We start from the raw sequence: 18,729 nt of genomic DNA, 5'->3' as shown, positions 1-18,729 counted from the left end.
AACACAGGGTAGTCTACGTAGCAAGCGGCGAATCTATGATAATATATACTTTTGGATTCTGAGGTTTACATCTTTGAAGTGAGTGAGGAGTTTAATGTTGAATATAATATTATCAGTCAAAAGAAGAAACTATGGGAAAAAAATGCAATTCCATTGAAAATGAAAACTAAAAATTGGCCTACTTTAATGTTAACTGGGCACTGCTGGACGGCTAAACCTCCGCATTCCACAGATGTATCCATGGCAACAGCTTCTAGTGTTGCTCATCCCAAGATGGCGGACCAAGAGGCAACCACGGTGGTAAGTGCAAAGCCAAAGCTAGTTATCATTTGCTTGTGTAAATATACCGGTAAAGATGCAGCTGGAGGAAGTGGTAGTGTGACACGCAAGTGAGTAACTGTAATGCCAGGTTTGTGTCCAACCGTCGTACAACACTCGTTATTTGTACGTTAGCTAGCTGCCTGGCTAACCGACTCTAAGTCGGAGCTAAGTTGATTAGCTACAGCTAGCGGTAACTTGTACTCTGTTTATAATCCCACTCATCCAAGGGCAAAGTAAAACCCGAGAGCTAACAGCTATAGCTACAGTAAAGTGAAAGCAGCAGTGGCGCAGAGGTAACCTTACAGTGCAAAAAGGCATTGTTTACCATCGTTAACCCACTCTTAATACGATAGGTAACATTATTTATTGACAGTCCAGCTCTATTGTAACTGCCTTGGCTTCACTGCAAATCCCAGCTGTGTAGTACCGATACGATCTACCGTTTAGGAAGTGATGAAATGTCGAGAATATTAATACACCGACCAAAGAAAACGTCAGTGACTGCACTAGAAGTGAGTCAAATATGGGAAAATTATTTAAAGCGAACGCTGGGCTTGTGCATGCCTGCGTCTACCTGCACGTAAGATAGCTATATCACAGAACTAGTAAATTTTCTTGCTTTTCTTCTTTCAAAGAGTTTGAACCATGTCTCTGACACATATGTCAGCGAAAAGTCATCTTCTTTTGATTTACAAACTAGAGCTTCAAGAGTTTTTGCTGGACTGCATTTGACAGTACAGGTTTGCCAAATAGAGGGGGAACTCTGAGTAAGCCTTTCTGCTGACAACTTACCAATCAATTGCTTATATTGTGTAATTTGGCTATTTAAATGAAATCTAAATCTATAATAATAGGAAAAGCATCACCAAAACCAGATCGGAGTGTGCAAATAAGTTCCCTCTGATTGTGCATTCAGCATCAGCTCCTACACCTGTAATAAGCCTTTAACTGGAGAGCATTGATATTTATTGATCTGAATGAGTTTTGAAAAATGGCATTTTGTGCAGACTGCTGCTGTAGGCTACTTAATATTCGTCTTACCTGTAGACAGTGGATAGAGTGATTTTGCTGGGAGTCTTCAAATTTAAAACTAAAACGTGAATATAGTATCACATATAAATGAGTGTTTCCCATATGTATGTGGGTGCATAACAGTAGGTAGGGAGTGATTCTTTGACCAGTGGGAAGCTCAAACAAGTACAGTAAGTGAGTGCAGAGCAGTTTAGTTAACTGTTTGTTTAGAAAGGACCATAAACAATTAATATGAATTGCCCCGCAGTACACTTTAAATTCTCACAAGACATACAGGACAACATGCAAAGGCAGTGACCTATATTTCCACACAGTGTCTTTGATCAGGAGGAAACCATACAAGAAACAATTTTTTGTTAAGGCAAATATATTTTGGTTGGGCTGCTCATGGGGTACTCCTCGAGAAACATCTATAGATGGTGTCCAGTGTGTTTTGCTGTATAACATAGGGATCCTGTATGCTATTAATCATTTATTTGTTTGTACTTTATTTGATATATTTCAGCTCCCAGTTTCTACTGAAGCCAAGAAACGCCGGGCACCAAAAGGTACAACAAGAGTTGACACTCGCAAGTCTTCTTACAAAATGGTTTTCAAGCAACACAATTCCTTTTATGACACCCATCATTTTTTTATTAATTTCTGACGATTTGTGTGTAACTGGTAAAGGATATTGATAGAGCGAGTTTGGATCGAAGCGTCCTGCAGAGGTCACCCTTACTCTTCTCTCTACTGTCCCTAAAAGGAAGGAACTGTGTATACAGTATACTGCTGAGCATTGTTGCACACATTCCTCTGTGTGGAAAATGTTTGTTGATCATTGAGGATATTTTGTCATAATAATATATGTCCCGTTTGCCAGTTAATACTGTTGCTCTTGGATTAAGCTTTTTTGTTTTTGATTTGTTTTACAATGTTTTGTAATTACCATCACCACTGCTGAGAATGCAAGTCCTATAGGAGCAATTAAGTACATGTCACGGTATGGTATTGTATTTCCATGCAGTGATCCTTCACATGGCATGTAAGCCCTTACTGTGTTGTACTTAGTTTAATTTGAAGAGATAAAGCAAATCGAAATGCTAAGTACATTAATGTAAGGTAAGATGAGTAATTAAGTAATAAAAAGAGAAGTAAAATTCCATTTGTATTGCTTAATGTAATGTAAGTGTACAGAACTGTATACGTGAAGCACTAAAAGCTCCATAACTTAGTCAAAAACAGTGAGACTATGAATTTTAATTCTGCTTATGACTCTAATACGCCAATATTAGTAAAGCAAATAACCATTAAGAGTACAATATTTGGAATAACCATACAATAGAATGCAGTATAAAGAGTAGGCAAGTATGATAAGGAAATATAAAGCTGAAAAACATATGCCACACACATACATGGGTACAGACTTGAAAGAAAAAAACTGGAACTTTCAGTAACTAAAGAAAGTAAATTATGAAATTTATTAACACAATCTTTAAAAGCAACTTCTGAGTTAAAAAATATAATGGCAGTCAGGTGCATGAACTTCATGGCTTCTTCTTAGTGAATTGTGATTTCATCATGTCTTACCAATATGGGGTATGTATAAAAATAATTAGTGATATAAAAGGTATACTCTAAGCATAAAACATTAATGATTGAAGTAATTGGTTTACTGTTTGTATCAAGTTTCGAATGAATGAATGTTGAAATTTGGTCCAAATTCACATAAATTTGAGCAAGAAGTGAACCATCTTGTTACTCAAAAATCTAACAATCTGCAATAATCAAATAAAAAGCCATAAACCACAGTTTGTCTTCATAAGCGACTAAGTTCATACTCCATCTGTGTTTACATCATTAAATGTAATTAGGGTTATGTATTGCACACACAAAATTACTATGCTATGCACAATGAATACATTATATTTTTTTATTAAGTTTTGTATAATGCAGTTATGACATTCTACTACATTCAGTTAACACCCAGGTGATGTTGCAGAAATATGAGCATGCCCACCAGAAAGTCTGAAAAAATATTTTTTTAACCAGCAAAAAAAATTAAATAAAAATTAAAAAAACGGCAGATTTGGCATAAAGTCATTTCACCGGTTTCCTGTACAGCATGTTTCATTTTTATGGAATCAAGAGTCAATTTCTTGACACTAGTGCAGTGATCAGCCTTATTCCGTCTTTTTCAAGATATCGACGCTCATTTCGGTCAAATTCCTAAGAAGAATAAATGTTTGCGGCTGAATATAAGACTAGATAACTTGACAAGACCCAGAGCGTTTGAAGTTTCTTGCGGTAAAATTTCCGAAATAATTTTCATCATATTTTTCATTACATTCTCCCCATGTGTCTTTTGATCTCAGCATGCCTCTTCCCCGCTCTTATCCCCTTTTAACAGATGGTTGAAGCACATGGAGGGCAAATCTGTCTTAGCATTAGCCAGATCAAATATAACAATGAGAAAATTCCTCCATGTTTGGGATGAAGTTTTTTACGGGACTATATTTAGGAGACCTCATGCTGCGCTCTTCTTCTTTGCTCCTTTTCTACCCTTCTTTCATACGGTAGTTGCAGGAATACATGTCGCACATGTATCCCATCTCTCTTCTCTCCAAATCTGCCCGGCTTTTTGTATGTGGACACTGGAGCACCACAGGGCCACAGCTGAAACCCAGAGACAAGAATATTATTGCTGTCTCAGCAGGAAAAAAGCGGATTAGGTCGCTACAAATAGGGCCGTTCCGAATCTTGACGAAGCAAACGTGTGAAGGCCATGTAGTCTCGCACTCAGCGATGGAGAGGATTTCTGTGAAGTAGTTGGAAGCGGCTCCAGTTCAGGCAGCAAATCAACAGAGCACTGCTTGAAGCGCTGACAGATAAAAACAGAAGGGAGCTTTAGTGTAATTCACACTGTATTTTTACACAGGCAGTTCATTAATGATATCCCCCAATGTCAGTGGCAGACTCAAAGCCCAGCACTTCATTTCGTATTGCATTGAATCCTATTTTTAGCCTCGGAGGAAGGTAGTAGGTGCAAGATAACAGGATTACCAGAATCAAACTCACTCGAATTGGAATTACGTTTGCTTCCTTGTGAGATGAAATGTACTCCACTGGGAAGAAGACTTGGAGCATTGTGGTTTGGTTCTTTAGGTTACCTAACCCTTTTCTAAAGCTGGCTTTGCATTGTGCCGTTCATTCCTACAGCCTTCCTCTTTCAGTCTGTCTCTACACCTCTCTGTTCTGTCACAAGCACCTGGCTTGCGAGAGACATTGTTGCCCTGGCAACGGGAAGAATATCTCAGTCTGCCGAGACATTAAAAGAGAGACAGAAAAAAAGCTGTGTTTGTAACGAAAAACTTGCTTACAAGGTGACATTTACAGCGTGGCTGGTGAATTGATTATAGTTTAGCCTGGGGTTTTTGGTTGAAGTGTTAACATCTATGTTAACTGTCAGATCAAAGACTTGCTAGTGACTGCAGAGGGAGGGTTCTTTCAGGATTATTTATTCAGCTGTCAATTTAAAAAGAAAGACTGTATAAATTAAAAATAGTCCAAATAGACATAACTCTTAATAGTCTGAGCTGTCTGCTTGTAAGCCAAAACTTGCTAACAAGCTGAGATTTACAATGTGTCTGGTGAATTGACTTAAATTTAGCCTGTGGATTTAGGTTGAAGTGTTACATCAGTGTTAACTGTCAGATCAGAGACTTACTAATGACTGGAAAAGGAGGGCACTTTCAGGATTAATCATTCACTTATCAACCGAATAAGACATCATCTGAACAGTAAAGGGTAATGAGCTTAAAAGTTTCCTAGATTTTTGAAATTATAGTCTTCTCATCTTATTATGTTCTTCCTCTCAGCTCCAGAGCTTCCCATTGTGGAGAGGAGAAACTGGCTAATCCACCAGCATTATATCCGCAAAGACTATGATACCTGTAAGGTAAAGCACCTTTATCCTTCCATTCTCCCTATGATTTAGTCAGTCACTGGCCTGCGTCTATGCACAGTGTTGGTCTAATTGACCTTTTAAACATAATGAGGATAATGGAAGCCTGGCATGTACAAGATTCTGTTTAACACTGTACTTTATTGTGGCCTAATTCACTGCATTGACCTGTATATTCCTACATGAAACCAGCAGGTACTTAATAAAATCTCTGAACAGATGCCTGTACTTAAGGTTTTGTACTGAAATACTCATGCTCACTTGGTCTTAGAGGAATCACACTGGAGTTTGTATTCAGCACAGCCTGAAGTGTTCAAGCATATTAGCCATTAATTCCAGACATGTCCCTATCATATATGTTGCAATAACATACCTCAGTTGTAGAAATTCTCTCCCTTTCTATGTCCATGTAGGCGATCATCAAAGAACAACTGCAGGAGACTAACGGAATGTGTGAATATGCCATATATGTTCAAGGTGAGCCATAATTTTTATAGTAAGCCTCCCGTCTCACACATCAAACATGTATGATCTTAATTAACAGCTACATCAAATGAAGCCTGTGTCGTTGTCGACACCCAAGCTCCTCAATACATCATTTAGTTCCCCCAAATCTGCTCTTTGGACCCCATGCTGTGCCTTTGATTTTTTAATGTGTTTTTTTTTTTTTTACTTCCTCATTTAGATTAAGATCCTCTCTTTTTGTTTTTTAATTTCCTCCTGCAGCACTAATCTTGCGTCTTGAGGGCAAGATCCAGCAGTCCCTGGAGCTGTTTCAGAGCTGTGCCATCCTTAATCCCAGCAGTGCTGACAATCTCAAGCAAGTGGCCAGATCCCTGTGAGTCTACTGCCCTCAAGTCCTAGGGTGCATCAACCCGTCTCCATTAGTTAACAAGACAGACTTAAAAGAGAAATATACAGTGATAACAGACAAAGAAGTTACGGCAAGAACTTTTTTTTTTAACTGTAGGGAAAAATTAATCCACCCCAAGTGACAGTATTCCTCTGTTGCTAGATTTTATTAATAGCTATTCAACATGAGCATGAGCATTAAGATGGGTTAATATCTCATATGGATTATTGTTGTTTATTCATTCTGCAGATTTCTCCTGGGAAAGCACAAAGCAGCCATTGAATTCTACCATGAAGCTGCAAGGCTCAATGAGAAAGACTGGGTAAAAGAAAAGAAACACTTTCTGCTTTGTCTCAAAGTTTGTAAGGGAAAGTGTTCAGTGGGCCGGGCGTATTTCACTCTGAACACAAAGTTCTCTCAACAAATCACAATATTTAGACGGAAATACCTAGACTGAACCAATTTGTCTCACTCATGCAACAATTTATCAAGAACAACTTCATGGTTGCATTTCCAAACTGATCCAGGGCGGTTTTACTATAAAGCCTATAAAATTGCATTAAACTGGCCAGGCAGGGCCATTAATCACTCACACCAGCATGTTTTGGAAATTTAAACTGTCCCTTCTAATATTGCTGACAGTAACACTGTAGAATTTGTATTCCAGAGAGCTGTTGTCTTAAATAACTTTTAGTTTTGGAAATTAAATTTAGCTCTGCCTTGTTCAGTTAGGCATGCAGCAACACTCCATGTAAAATTTGGCATTTTCTCACCCCAGGAGATCAGTCATAATCTGGGTGTGTGCTATTTCTTCATCAAAGACTTCAAAAATGTGAGTATGTGGATTTTACCAACACTATACAGTACAAATTGTTCTCATTAAACATTGATTTGATTATTTTGATCTTCTGTCTCTGTCAGGCTGAAGAGCATCTAAACATAGCTCTCCTGATAAATAAACATGACAAGACGTTCATGATGCTTGGGAAAGTTCATCTACTGGCTGGAGAAACTGACAAGGCCATAGAAGTGTATAAGAGAGCAGTGGAGTAAGTAAAATGTGAAAAAGCACTGAGACATTTAAAGAGGAATGTGTGAAATTAATACTTAATGAATAACCAGTCAGTGTAGGTTCTGTATATAGAGTATTTTTAAATATAGTAGACATTGATATACAGTAATCCATCGTAACTATTTAAGTTTCAAGCTCAGGAATTATTTACCACAGCAAAGTTTTTCATCAAATCCAAATAATAAGGGAATGTTTTATTGATAACTGTTAACAGCCTCAGCATGACAGTTGTCTTCATGATGCCGCTCTGTGAAGATACTTAAAGGGACTGCCATAAAACATGCGGTTTCAGATGAGATTTGTTGCTTCCTCTTGATTTATCTGATGATTTTCAGTCTTTTTAGCTCATTTCAGTAAGTGGGCCTCCTTCAATCTCGCACCAAGCTCCAGCCTTGCCACATTTTAACCTGGGGTCGTTTTCACTTCGGTATAAATTCTTTTCATTTCCACTTCTATTCACATGTTGAATATTTAAACATTAGGCCATGGCGTAAATAAGGAAATGACATCAGTGTCTATAATAGAGCTCATTATGGCTACCTCCTGTTGGGGATAAATGAATTAATCAAGTGCCCCAATACTGGTGTTGCTTTTAATGAGACATACCACTGAGAATCTTATTTTAATGCTGATCTGTCTCTTCTCTAACATTTTTTCTTTGAGCCACATTGCACCCCCACACCCCCCATAGGTCATAATTAATACTCCACAATTATGCTGAATCAAAGTCTGATTGAATAATCAGCAGATTCCTTGAATATCAACTATGTTTGCTCAAGAATAAGCACAGGCATTATATATAATATATAAATAGATAAAGTGACATTTTTCATTAGGATTGTCTTGTTCTCAACTCAGATACTCCCCAGAGAATACCGAACTCCTGACAACTCTTGGCCTGCTGTTTTTACAGGTAGGTAGGATTTTTTTTAATTATCTTTTCTGTAAAATTGTGTGTACACAAGCAACAAGTGCTGCAGGATAAAAGTGACATATATAGGTGTCTGAAAAATCTAAAAAAAAAAAGGAGTATAATTTTCTGTGTTCATTTTTTCTCAGCTTGGGAAATACCAAAAAGCATTTGAGCACCTTGGAAATGCCCTCACTTTTGACCCCAACAATTATAAGGTATGTGGATACTTGAACAAGCATTATGCTCCGGTATAAACTTAGTTTGCTACCAAATTACCTGAGGACAGTTCATAGGACTTCTTATAAAGCAGCACAGTCAAATATAAGGTCAATCACTGTCAGGTCTGTCTTTCATCATGTGCTGTTTCAAAGAGTGCATCTTCCTCTAATGTCTCTCTAATCATTGTTTTTATTCTCAGGCCATCCTGGCTGCAGGCAGCATGATGCAGACCCATGGTGACTTTGATGTGGCCATGAATAAGTACCGAGTGGCAGCATGTGCTGTTCCCGAGAGCCCCCCTCTCTGGAACAACATCGGCATGTGCTTCTTTGGGAAAAAGAAATATGTAGCTGTGAGTAATGTTGTTTCGGGGTTTTCTTAATGAAGGACTTAGTGAAGGTGGTGCTCATAACACAAGAAAATGTTAGATATTTGAAATATATCAGAAAATATCAGTCATAACAATAGTTTCCCATTCTAAAAATAATAACCAGTATTCAGTCAAAACAACCAGAGGGAAATCTAACTTCAAACTGCCAAAGTGAAACAACCAGATCAGTGCTGCTCAGTATAGTTTGTACACAAACCATGGACTGAGTCTTTCATCTTTCCTCAATAGTCATATAGCACACACAGCTCATCCTACAGTGTTATGAGCAGGTTTCATGTATACTATACAGTATCTGATAAGTCAGAAGCTCCCATCAACTAGCAGATCAGTTTCCCTTAAGTGACTGCATCCACTATAGAACAGATTAGACTAATTTTAGAGCCAGACAGATAAGATCATATTTATAAATATATTAACTGGTATATTCACTTAATTTGTTATATTTTCTCCTGCAGTATTATAAATCCACCATTGTACAGAATCTGTTGTATCTTAGATCGTTCTTCATATATTATTAAGATACTTTTGTTTTCTCTCTTGCAACTTCTTTTTTCCTTCAGGCCATCAGCTGCCTGAAGCGGGCCCACTACCTGTCTCCTTTTGACTGGAAAGTGTTGTACAACCTGGGTCTGGTACACCTGACAATGCAGCAGTACGCTTCAGCCTTCCACTTCCTCAGTGCAGCCATCAACCTGAACCCACGGATGGGGGAACTCTATATGTTGCTGGCAGGTACTGTGTCAAAGAGACAAAGAAATAATTTGTGATTTAATTCTGCCTTTGATAAGACACTCTTTGCAAATAATGGCAGCTGTTTGATTTTTATACTTACTGTTGTGCATTAATTTAGACTTTACAAAGGATACAAAATGTAGTGGACCGGTGGGCTACATTTTCATCAAACTGAACATGCTGCTGAAGTTGTTGCTGGTGATAGCAATCAACAATGATTCAGTAACAGTCTATAACTGTCTGATATTTATGATTATCAGTGGCTCTGACCAACTTGGAGGATGTGGAGAATGCCACCAGAGCGTATGAACAAGCTGTGACTCTGGATGAGTGAGTCTGTCTTATATTCTTTCCTTGACTGTTCAATAAAGCTGAATTTGAAAATGTATCAGATTATTGAATCTTTTTTTTCTTCCTTGGTGATCTATTTCCTACAGATCCAACCCTTTGGTTAACCTGAACTTTGCAATCTTCCTCTATAATCATGGTGATAAGAAGGGAGCTCTGGATCAGTATCAGGAGATGGAGAGGAAAGTCAACCAGCTTCGAGACAGCAGTAGCAACTTTGAATTTGATATTGAGGTACTGTAGTTCCTGTTGTTTTCAATGTGTCAGAATCAGTTGTTGAAGTTATTACTTGTTGTCATGCATTGCTTTTCATTCCCTAACAGCTGGTGGACATGGCTCAGAAGATGGGAGGTGCTCTGCAGGTGGCAGAGAGTCTGGTGTGGACTAAACCAGGCAAGGACTCCAAATCAAAACCAAACTCAGCAGCAGCTACCAAAACCCCTGGTGCTCCCCTCGGTACTAACCAAGCCCTGGGTCAGGCCATGTCTTCTGCTGCAAGCTACAACAAGAACATCCAGTTACCAGCAGGTACAAACGGCCAGTATGGTTTATACAAAGTGAAGTAGGGCTGAACAATGAATCAAATTAAGTTTAATTAAATATTATCAGAATCACAACATGGCTGAGTCCAATATCCAAATCACAGGAGCTGCCATTTTAAATGTGGTAAAATGTGTCACAACAGACCACAAATGAAGCATTGTGGTGCTACAGAGATCCCCAGGCCTTCAAATGATATTCTCCAGTTGTCAATGGCAATCTATATCTATGACTCTATATCACAGTTACAATATCTGCCAAAAAAATCACATATGATTTTTTTTTTTTTTTTTTTGCATATCGTTCAGGCCTTAAGTGGAGCTTCTGGTGTGATGTTTGTGTGTAAAACCTGAAATCCAGGGCAAATATCTCTCTGAAGTTTGTCCTGAGTACAGACTCAAAATGAGGTTGAACAAAAATCCCTCAGAGAAGTCCAGTATTACACTGGCAGTGCAGATGATGACAAATTTCACAGCCTCCACCTCTCTCCATTAAACCAAAGCCCAATTGTTCATTTAAAATGGGAACTTAAAAATATCCCTTGCTATTCACAAGCTGAACTACTGTACCAGATTGAATATATGGGCTGAGGCCAAATGTAATCTATGAAAAAAAAGGAAGCTAACCTCTAGCCAGTATATATTATTGGCAACAAAAGAAAATCAGTAGTGTAGAAAAATCACACATGATAAATTCAGGGCTTCTCTGAATTGATTGTAGTATCTTGCAGCTCTCACAAGTAAGTGGAAAGGAGTGGTGTTCTTCACAAGAGCCTGTTGGCTGTGATTTCTACCCCTTTTGTTTAGCTGCTAACAAATAATGCCAGAACCATGCATCTATGTTCAGTGACTGATGTTTTACGTCCAGTAATTACACAGCTCAGACAATCTTCTGCTTTCTAACACTCAACCAAATATAGTGTGTATATATGTTTTACAGCCAGTTAATTTAAGGATAAGTACCCACCAAGTCACTTGTTAGAGAGACTGACTATTTAAAGTAGAGGTTGTATGTATTTGCTGTGTCAATATTCCTATTGCTACGCTCTAATAACGAGTCTGTAAATTAATTTTGCTGGAGACAAGGATTCAGCTATGACAGGCAGTGACTTGGGTTTCTTGGTAGTTACGATGCCATTCAGACACTGTACATGGAAAACAACTTAACTCTGTAACTTAGTTGGGATTTGAGGGTGAAAGAGTGCAATGTGGGTTTAAAACCATTTGCAAAAGTTAATTGATATTAAGAAAGTTACTTGTCCAAATGAAAACAATGTAAATGGTAAGTTCCAAAAGGTAAGTTATGTTTGTATTGGCATGTTTGTTTTACAGACATTCAGTAGCCTTGTACATTTCATCCATGTGTGTTACAGAGAGGGCTATAATAAAAAAAAAACAAGGGTCAAAGGGCAAATAAACGCTAAAGAAGTGTTGTCCTTAATGCTTCACCAACTCTTTAAAGCGATGAAATTGAACCATTTAAACAAGCCAATCTAAACTGTGGGATTTCACAACTGGAAAACGTGACGTGACACCTATCTCACCAGGTTAGGCCAGGTCTGTCTTGTAAAAGAAATAATGTATCTCTAGAGAGTTTCTGGTTAAATAAAGGTTAATTAGAGTGTTTTTAAAAAAGACATTGTTCTGTACAGTCACATCAGGCTAAAAAGTTTCCCTGCACTCAGCCTCAAAACATTATGTGGTGTCATGGTTTCAGTGAGGGTAATAAGTAAACATGGTGTATCAGTGTTTCTATTGGCCTCTGTTTGCCTCTGTGGGGTTTAAAGGTGAACTGTGACTTGTGAGTTCACTGTGGTCAGCTCAAGATTGTGCATGCTTGAATTCGACCCGTGTAGATCATTGGAAATGAAAAACTTTTCTAAACAACCTTTGGTGAAAAAATAATGGCATCGACTCTTATGCTCATATTTTCAGGAGTTTCCAAAGGACCCTCCATGCCCCTTGAGCCAGAACCTGATGTGGACAAAGCCCCCAGCCCACCCAGTGATCCTCCAGGCTCCCCAGAACCTGCAGAGTCAGACAATGCCAAACCCAGAACTTCCAAGAGGAAAACTAAGGTGGAGGAATGAATGATTTTGGTGGCTTCAATCTTACTTGAAATCTTTGTCATTAGACGAGTCTCATGTTCTGAAGGAAAATGAAGGTTCTTAAACAGCAGCTAAGCTATTTGTGGTTTTCTAGCTCATTGTAGTCAGACATGAAGCCTTGAGTTAAAGAGTTGTGGTTTAGGTGCATGGTGCGCAGACATTTCATATCTCACACAATAATTTACTTTACACTGAAAAGGGCGAGGTCCATGTGCACTTCTGTAATACAGTTTATTTCAGGAATATTGAATGTCAGTTCATTGCTTATTGCTTTTTAAACCAAAATCCAGAGATAATCAAATCTTTCTTGTAAATCTGTGTAGATGTGGCAGGTTTGGTGCACAGGTCACAACCAATTCCAATAGGTGTTGCAGTTAAAGAATGCCTGTATTCAACAAAATGATGATATGTGCATTTGTGCAGTTGCAAGTGTTAATACTTGGATGAGCTTAGCAATAAGGCTAAATGATGCATTTCCCATGTATTGACGTTTCTGGTGAGGGTATCAGTCCTTCGGCTGCTGGGTTTGGCTTGCAGCTGAATACATGTGAGGGAAACGCTGCGACAATCACTGCTAAGATCTGAGGACAGAAAGGGATGTTTTTGAATAGTTACAGGATATTGTTTGTTTGTAAGTTTAAAGAAAAAGCTTTCTTGCTTCTTTTTTCAAGTCCAGTCTTTGTGTTCTCTTATGTTAAGATCATTCAGTTCAGCAGACACCACCAACAGGGGACAGTATTGTTTTAAGAGCTTTCAAAGTCTACTCATTATCTAAGACACAATCCATGAGCAAGCTGAACTTTCCATCGTCCGTGCTAATGTTCAAACTGTCAACATAGTGTTTTCTTGGATGAAGAGTTACAGTAAAGTATCTGTTTCTAAAGTGTAAAATATTAATGTGTTGATATTGTTTGTGTGCGTGTGAAATGTGCAATAGCGTTGAGCTACTCATCAAGCCGAGCATTTCCTCAGTCAGGATGAACATCCACTAATGGTTGTGGGGAAAAAACGTGAATAAGAGATGAACTGTTCTTGTGTAAGATGGGACCTCATAAAATATCTGTACTGAAGATCACATACAAACTGAAATTATTTATTTATATGAATTACAATATGGATGGGACGTACTATACATATTGACCAAATATATGTATGAAATATTCCCCCGTGCCAAAGTCTAGACACACAAATATATTTACGTTCGTGTGTTTAATACTTTGGAGGGATATAAATATTTAACTGCTGCTGTTTGGTTTAGTGGTTTAGAAACTGAGCTACGAATTAAACAAAGAAAGACGAAGAAAACTGCACTTAGAGAGATGTTTAAAAACTGTACTGTGAACTGTACTGACATGAACTGTGAGTCCATTCAGTTTGAGGTAGGTCTACAGTGCAACAACCAATTCAGAGAGTATAGTTTAATGTATTTTAAATGATGAATACAATGTAAATTGGTTTCAGAGATTTTAGAGCATTCAACTTAAAAAAAAAAAAAAAAAAATGGTTCACAAAAATAATCCAGTTTAAGCACAGCCAATGTTAAATAGTGATTTGTTTGTTTGTTTTTTTCTGCTGTTTTGTTTCAAATCCTGACCTGAGATAATAAAATGACAGATGCTTGACTGAGACTATTTGAGATAATAGTGGATTAAAAACTATTCTCATTGCTATTTGATATGATGACAAGACAGTCATGTTGAAAGCCTTGTTTGTGATTTTATCTGTAGTTTAGAGATAATGGTGCTCAAGAAGTATGAACATGGCGTCTTACTGTCATGATGACCGACTGCTCTTGGGACTTCAGATATGGACATATCTAAATATTTACAAACTCTGCTGTGCATACATCACCCTCAAACCTTTCACATGCTCTGACTGAATTTACATCTTAGCTGCTGATCAGTAAACTGTATATGTGTTAAATGTGTTACATGTGTTTGCAATTCTGCAAAAAATAATTTTCCCATGTGGAAGAGCAAAGACTGAACTGAACAATTCTAAAATTAGCTTATTGGCACCATTTATCTCCCAAGCTGAACCCCACAACTTCAGACTCTAGAATATGATTCTAGCAAGGAGTAATTACCTATGGAGTCAAATTAAGCTCGGTGGAATATAAATGACTATTAATGAAGTTAAGGCTTGAGAAATACTGAAAGTTTAATCTTTTTTCTTCCTCATGGTTTTAGGTTCATATTTGGAGAATTATCATTTATTTTTCATTCCAGATGTCTTTCATGTTTTCACTGAGCTTCTTTTGACACCATACAGATATTAAATATATAGAATCATTTATAAAGCTTTTGTCATAATATTATAATCTTTGATGGAGATAACACTGCCACTGATATCTTGGTATGGTTTCTTTTTCAGTCTGTTGATTTAGCTGATAGTCCCTTCCCTTCTTTTTTATACTATCTTCTTGGAGACGGATATTCAGATATCAACAACTGCGGCATGTTGTCACTGGAGATTGAACCCAACCAGACCATAATCTGACCCCGAACCTAAGCTTTTTATGCTTTTTATGATTGACAATGGCATCTACATGTGCTGCTTTTATCACCTAGAGACTGTAGTTTTTCCATTAGGCCCTTGTTAAAGTGTGCATGCCTGGATTGCCTGTAGTCGTAACTTTTACAAGCCAGCTGATGGCATGTAAGTTACTGCTCCTGCTGCAGTTATTTTTCAGTGCAGCTGTGGAAGATTGGTTTTCCATTTCTCATCTTTCTACAATTCAAATCGCCTGTGGAGGCGTCTCAGTATCTCGTGGAAGTTTCATTTAAGGTTCTCTGGCTCAAGGGAATGGTACGTTGTGCTATTTTTTCAGTGGTGTTGTTTTTTTTTCTATTCAGATTTTATTACTGATGAGGATGTAACTTATATTAATAGACCAAAAAAAATACAGTATCTTTATGATAATAATGGTAAGCTTTAGTTTTGAAATGAGACTAGATTTCACTTTATATTTTATTTTTACATTCCCATCAAGTTTTTTTTTCTTTTTTATAACTTTTATAATGTTTTGGCTTGTAGTTGCTGTGTGTTATTCCCTGCAGCTGTTGTCACTCAAAGTTGTTGACTGACTTGTTTGCTGAGATGCTCACAGCTGGTGTGCTGTATTTTTGTTTTTTCTCATTGCAGCATTACAGCACAGGAGGCCTTACCTGGACAAAGAAGAAGAAATGTTTTATTTCTTTTGTCCATCTGGTCTTTCTTATTTCTTTTTAAGTATATTTTTTTATGACTTTATGACAGCACAGTAGAGAGAGACAGGAAATGGGGAGGCAGAGAGAGGGAATGACATGCAGTAAAGGGTCGTCCGATGCGGGATTCGAACCGGGGCCGACTGCAGCGAGGACTGTGGGCTCTCAACCCACTGCACCACTCGACAACCCTGGTCTTTCTCATTTCAAGTGTAGTGAAGTGTGGAGCTTTGACTGTCAAAATTTGCTGTCAACCTTCATCCATTTTCCTTCTTTGCAGTTCTATAACCTCAGCGTTTAACTTTTACATTATAGTAAAACTACTGTAATTCTGTCCACAGCTCTTCGTGCAGTCTCTGTCCCTTGTCTGGATCTTTTAAAGAGTTCCCCAGATAATCATGAGGTCATCAAGATCCGTAGTGGCAACTTGGCTAAAAGTAGTCCAACACACTTTCATCCTCCCTCCCTCCTTTCTTTCTTCAGTTACACATAATTTGTTTCTACTTTCCTCTGAACCCACCACTTTCCCAGTTTCTTACTAATTGTATACAATACATTCATTCATTCATTCATTTTCTACTGCTTATCCTCTAGTAGGCTCCACACAGAAAGATCCCACGGCCGAGCCGGGACTCGAACCCAGAACCTTCTTGCTGTGAGGCGACAGCGCTAACCACTGCACCACCATGCAGCCTATAATACAGTATATGCTATATAATCATATTTAATGTTTACTATTATTTTGGACTTTGAGTTTGTTTTTTGTGTTTTTTGCTGACATTTTTCTGTTTGTAAATAGTTTCTTGATTTAAATATCTGTCAGCTTTGTGTAATTTGTTAGCTCAGTTATGTTGAGTTCAATGTAGTTTGCTGTATGTTTATTTGACCTCAGTTTAAGATGAAGGGCACTGGTTTTGAAATCATTTTTCTCTATTTTTGTTTCCCTATTTTTGTATTTTTGAAAAGTTCTTGAGTGTTCTTGAGCCTCACTGTTTGGTCCCTGACAATCACCATACACAATTAGTTTAAATTTCTTCCAGCTGTGTCCAGCCCCTTTTCCTTTGTGCGTTGCATTGTGGGAGAATAACACCAATCAACAATGCACTAAAAATCTAGTGTTTTTAGTTGCCTACAAATATTGCCTTTTTTTTTTGTATACTTTTCCGCTTTGACAGTGAAAACACTACATACTGAACAGCTGTTTAGAATTGGTATGTAGCATGATACTGGGACAAAGCAACACAGTGGAAACCTTGATAAATAGCTCCTGAAACACAAATCACAGGAACGAAGGTACAGCAGTCTTGTGGCAACTTAATATTGATCCATCCTAATTATGTTACCGTCCACAGATCACAGAGTCGGATGATGAACCGAGAGGTTTGAGTACACTGCGAAGAATAAAAGAAGGCAGCAGTTCCGGGTGAACAAGGTGACAGCAGAGCGATGGAGAACGTAAACATGCTTTTCTTCAAGGACACATGATTCCTCCTATTTCAGCAAAGTATGCATTTCTGACATTTTTAAGGTCACCCTCAAGTGATTCCATCCACCTGTTAGACTGTGTGTAAGATGATTTATCAGTTTCTCAATAGGAGTCCTCAGCCTATAATTTTATAAACTGTATTCATGTACTGAAAGCTGATGTGATGTGCAGGAATTACTTGGGCCCTCATTTATAAAAGCTGGATTCTCTAATTAATCTTTAAAGGTATCCTGATGTCATTTTTCAATTTTGTGCAGGAGTTTGATTTATGAGATTATCTGAATGAAGCTGAGTCTGCCCATTTAGAAAACATATTTTGCACCTGTCTAAGACAAACCACCTTGGGAATTGTAATAAATCTTACATTCCTTATAGATCAATTTACAAATTTCACTGCTGCAGCACTGGCATCCTAATGTAATGTTGTAGAAACTGAAAATTCGGTCATGAGCTCATCAATTTACTTTAAATATTAAACTTGTTTTGAAAAGTAATGACAGCAACATTAAAATTTTAGGCCACTTTGTATCAAAAAATTTTGATGCAGCCTGCATGCAGCTCACAATGGGGGTTCACATGTGCTTCTCAAGCCTGGAGAAGCCTCAGCACAGCAGGAAAGTAATGTGCTATGTCAGATATAAACCTGGTTTAGAACTGATGCATGTCAAGTTGATGCTTTACAGAGTGACTTTGACTTTATTTCCTGCACACATGGCGAGATCTAATATGATTCTGATGCTTGTCTGCGAATGGAAACATTAACTTACAAATTTCAACCCTCAAAGGCAGTTGTTACTTAAAAGGCTTATCAAAGAATAAGGGCACTAAATTTTACCTCTTGAGAAATTAAATGTGTTTTTATTTGTTCCAAAGACAACTAACCTCAGTTTTGTCCGTACCCTCTGATACCACCCGTAGGAGCATCTCCTGAAATAACACCCCTGTGGCAGCAGGTGTACTGGACCTGATCATGGTTACAATAATAAGGAAGAGATCGAGACTTGGATTAAAAGAAGTACTATCTTTACAGTCATGGATAAAAGAAACAATGTTGATCTTTTTGTTTCACATGGGAAATGAACAGTGGTCTCCTGTGTTTTCTCGACCCACTCCTCCTTCCAACACTGACATTATTGCTTGCATCACCTGACTTCCTCCTTTGCTCCAATCATAATCACCATGGATGCTAAAGGTCACCTAGCAACAAAATGGAGCTGTGGGTCATAATAAGCTGCTTGTACAGACGCCTGGTGATATTTAATGATTTTCTTACTGCGAAAACATACTATGAAAATGACCAAAACCCCAAAACGTTGATCCTACTAGTTTCATGTCTTTTCTTGCTACTGAAGGTATTTTGTAAAATTAAAGCTGCACTAATCTTTTCGTATGAACATATTAAGATCAAATGTGTGTTGTGAAAGGAGTTGCCTGTAGACAGCCTGTTTTCCCTCAGCTCGATCGAGCATTTGAGTGTATTTCAGCTCACCAATTTGGTTTTCTGGCCCACAACTTAATCATTTTGATTGTGTGTCTCACTGCACTCCTCAACCTTGTTTCCAGCCA

The 18,729-nt window shown here is 37.9% G+C and overlaps 1 protein-coding gene across 1 annotated transcript; it reads left to right on the top strand.

Moving 5' to 3' along the window:
- Window positions 1-51: 51 nt before the first annotated feature.
- Window positions 52-13,099, top strand: bbs4 (Bardet-Biedl syndrome 4). The gene is made up of 16 exons (XM_056378379.1): window positions 52-300; window positions 1,859-1,901; window positions 5,211-5,290; window positions 5,710-5,773; window positions 6,023-6,134; window positions 6,399-6,471; window positions 6,928-6,981; window positions 7,071-7,198; window positions 8,080-8,134; window positions 8,281-8,349; window positions 8,553-8,705; window positions 9,305-9,476; window positions 9,737-9,806; window positions 9,914-10,058; window positions 10,148-10,352; window positions 12,299-13,099. The coding sequence occupies exons 1-16, from the start codon at window positions 160-162 to the stop codon at window positions 12,451-12,453; spliced, it is 1,719 nt and encodes a 572-aa protein (XP_056234354.1). The 5' UTR covers window positions 52-159; the 3' UTR covers window positions 12,454-13,099.
- Window positions 13,100-18,729: the final 5,630 nt, after the last annotated feature.

This window comes from Seriola aureovittata, chromosome 1 (assembly GCF_021018895.1).
Source record: "Seriola aureovittata isolate HTS-2021-v1 ecotype China chromosome 1, ASM2101889v1, whole genome shotgun sequence".
In the NCBI taxonomy this organism is placed as follows: Eukaryota; Metazoa; Chordata; class Actinopteri; order Carangiformes; family Carangidae; genus Seriola; species Seriola aureovittata.
Note: the sequence above shows the minus strand (reverse complement) of the source record. Positions and strands in the feature narration are given on the sequence as shown.

Excerpts from the sequence above, each read along its gene's own strand:
- bbs4 (XM_056378379.1), top strand. The coding sequence starts at position 160 with ATGAAAACTAAAAATTGGCCTACTTTAATGTTAACTGGGCACTGCTGG. Across the intron at positions 301-1,858 it reads ACCAAGAGGCAACCACGGTG|CTCCCAGTTTCTACTGAAGC; the intron begins GTAAGTGCAAAG and ends GATATATTTCAG. Across the intron at positions 5,774-6,022 it reads ATATGCCATATATGTTCAAG|CACTAATCTTGCGTCTTGAG; the intron begins GTGAGCCATAAT and ends TTCCTCCTGCAG.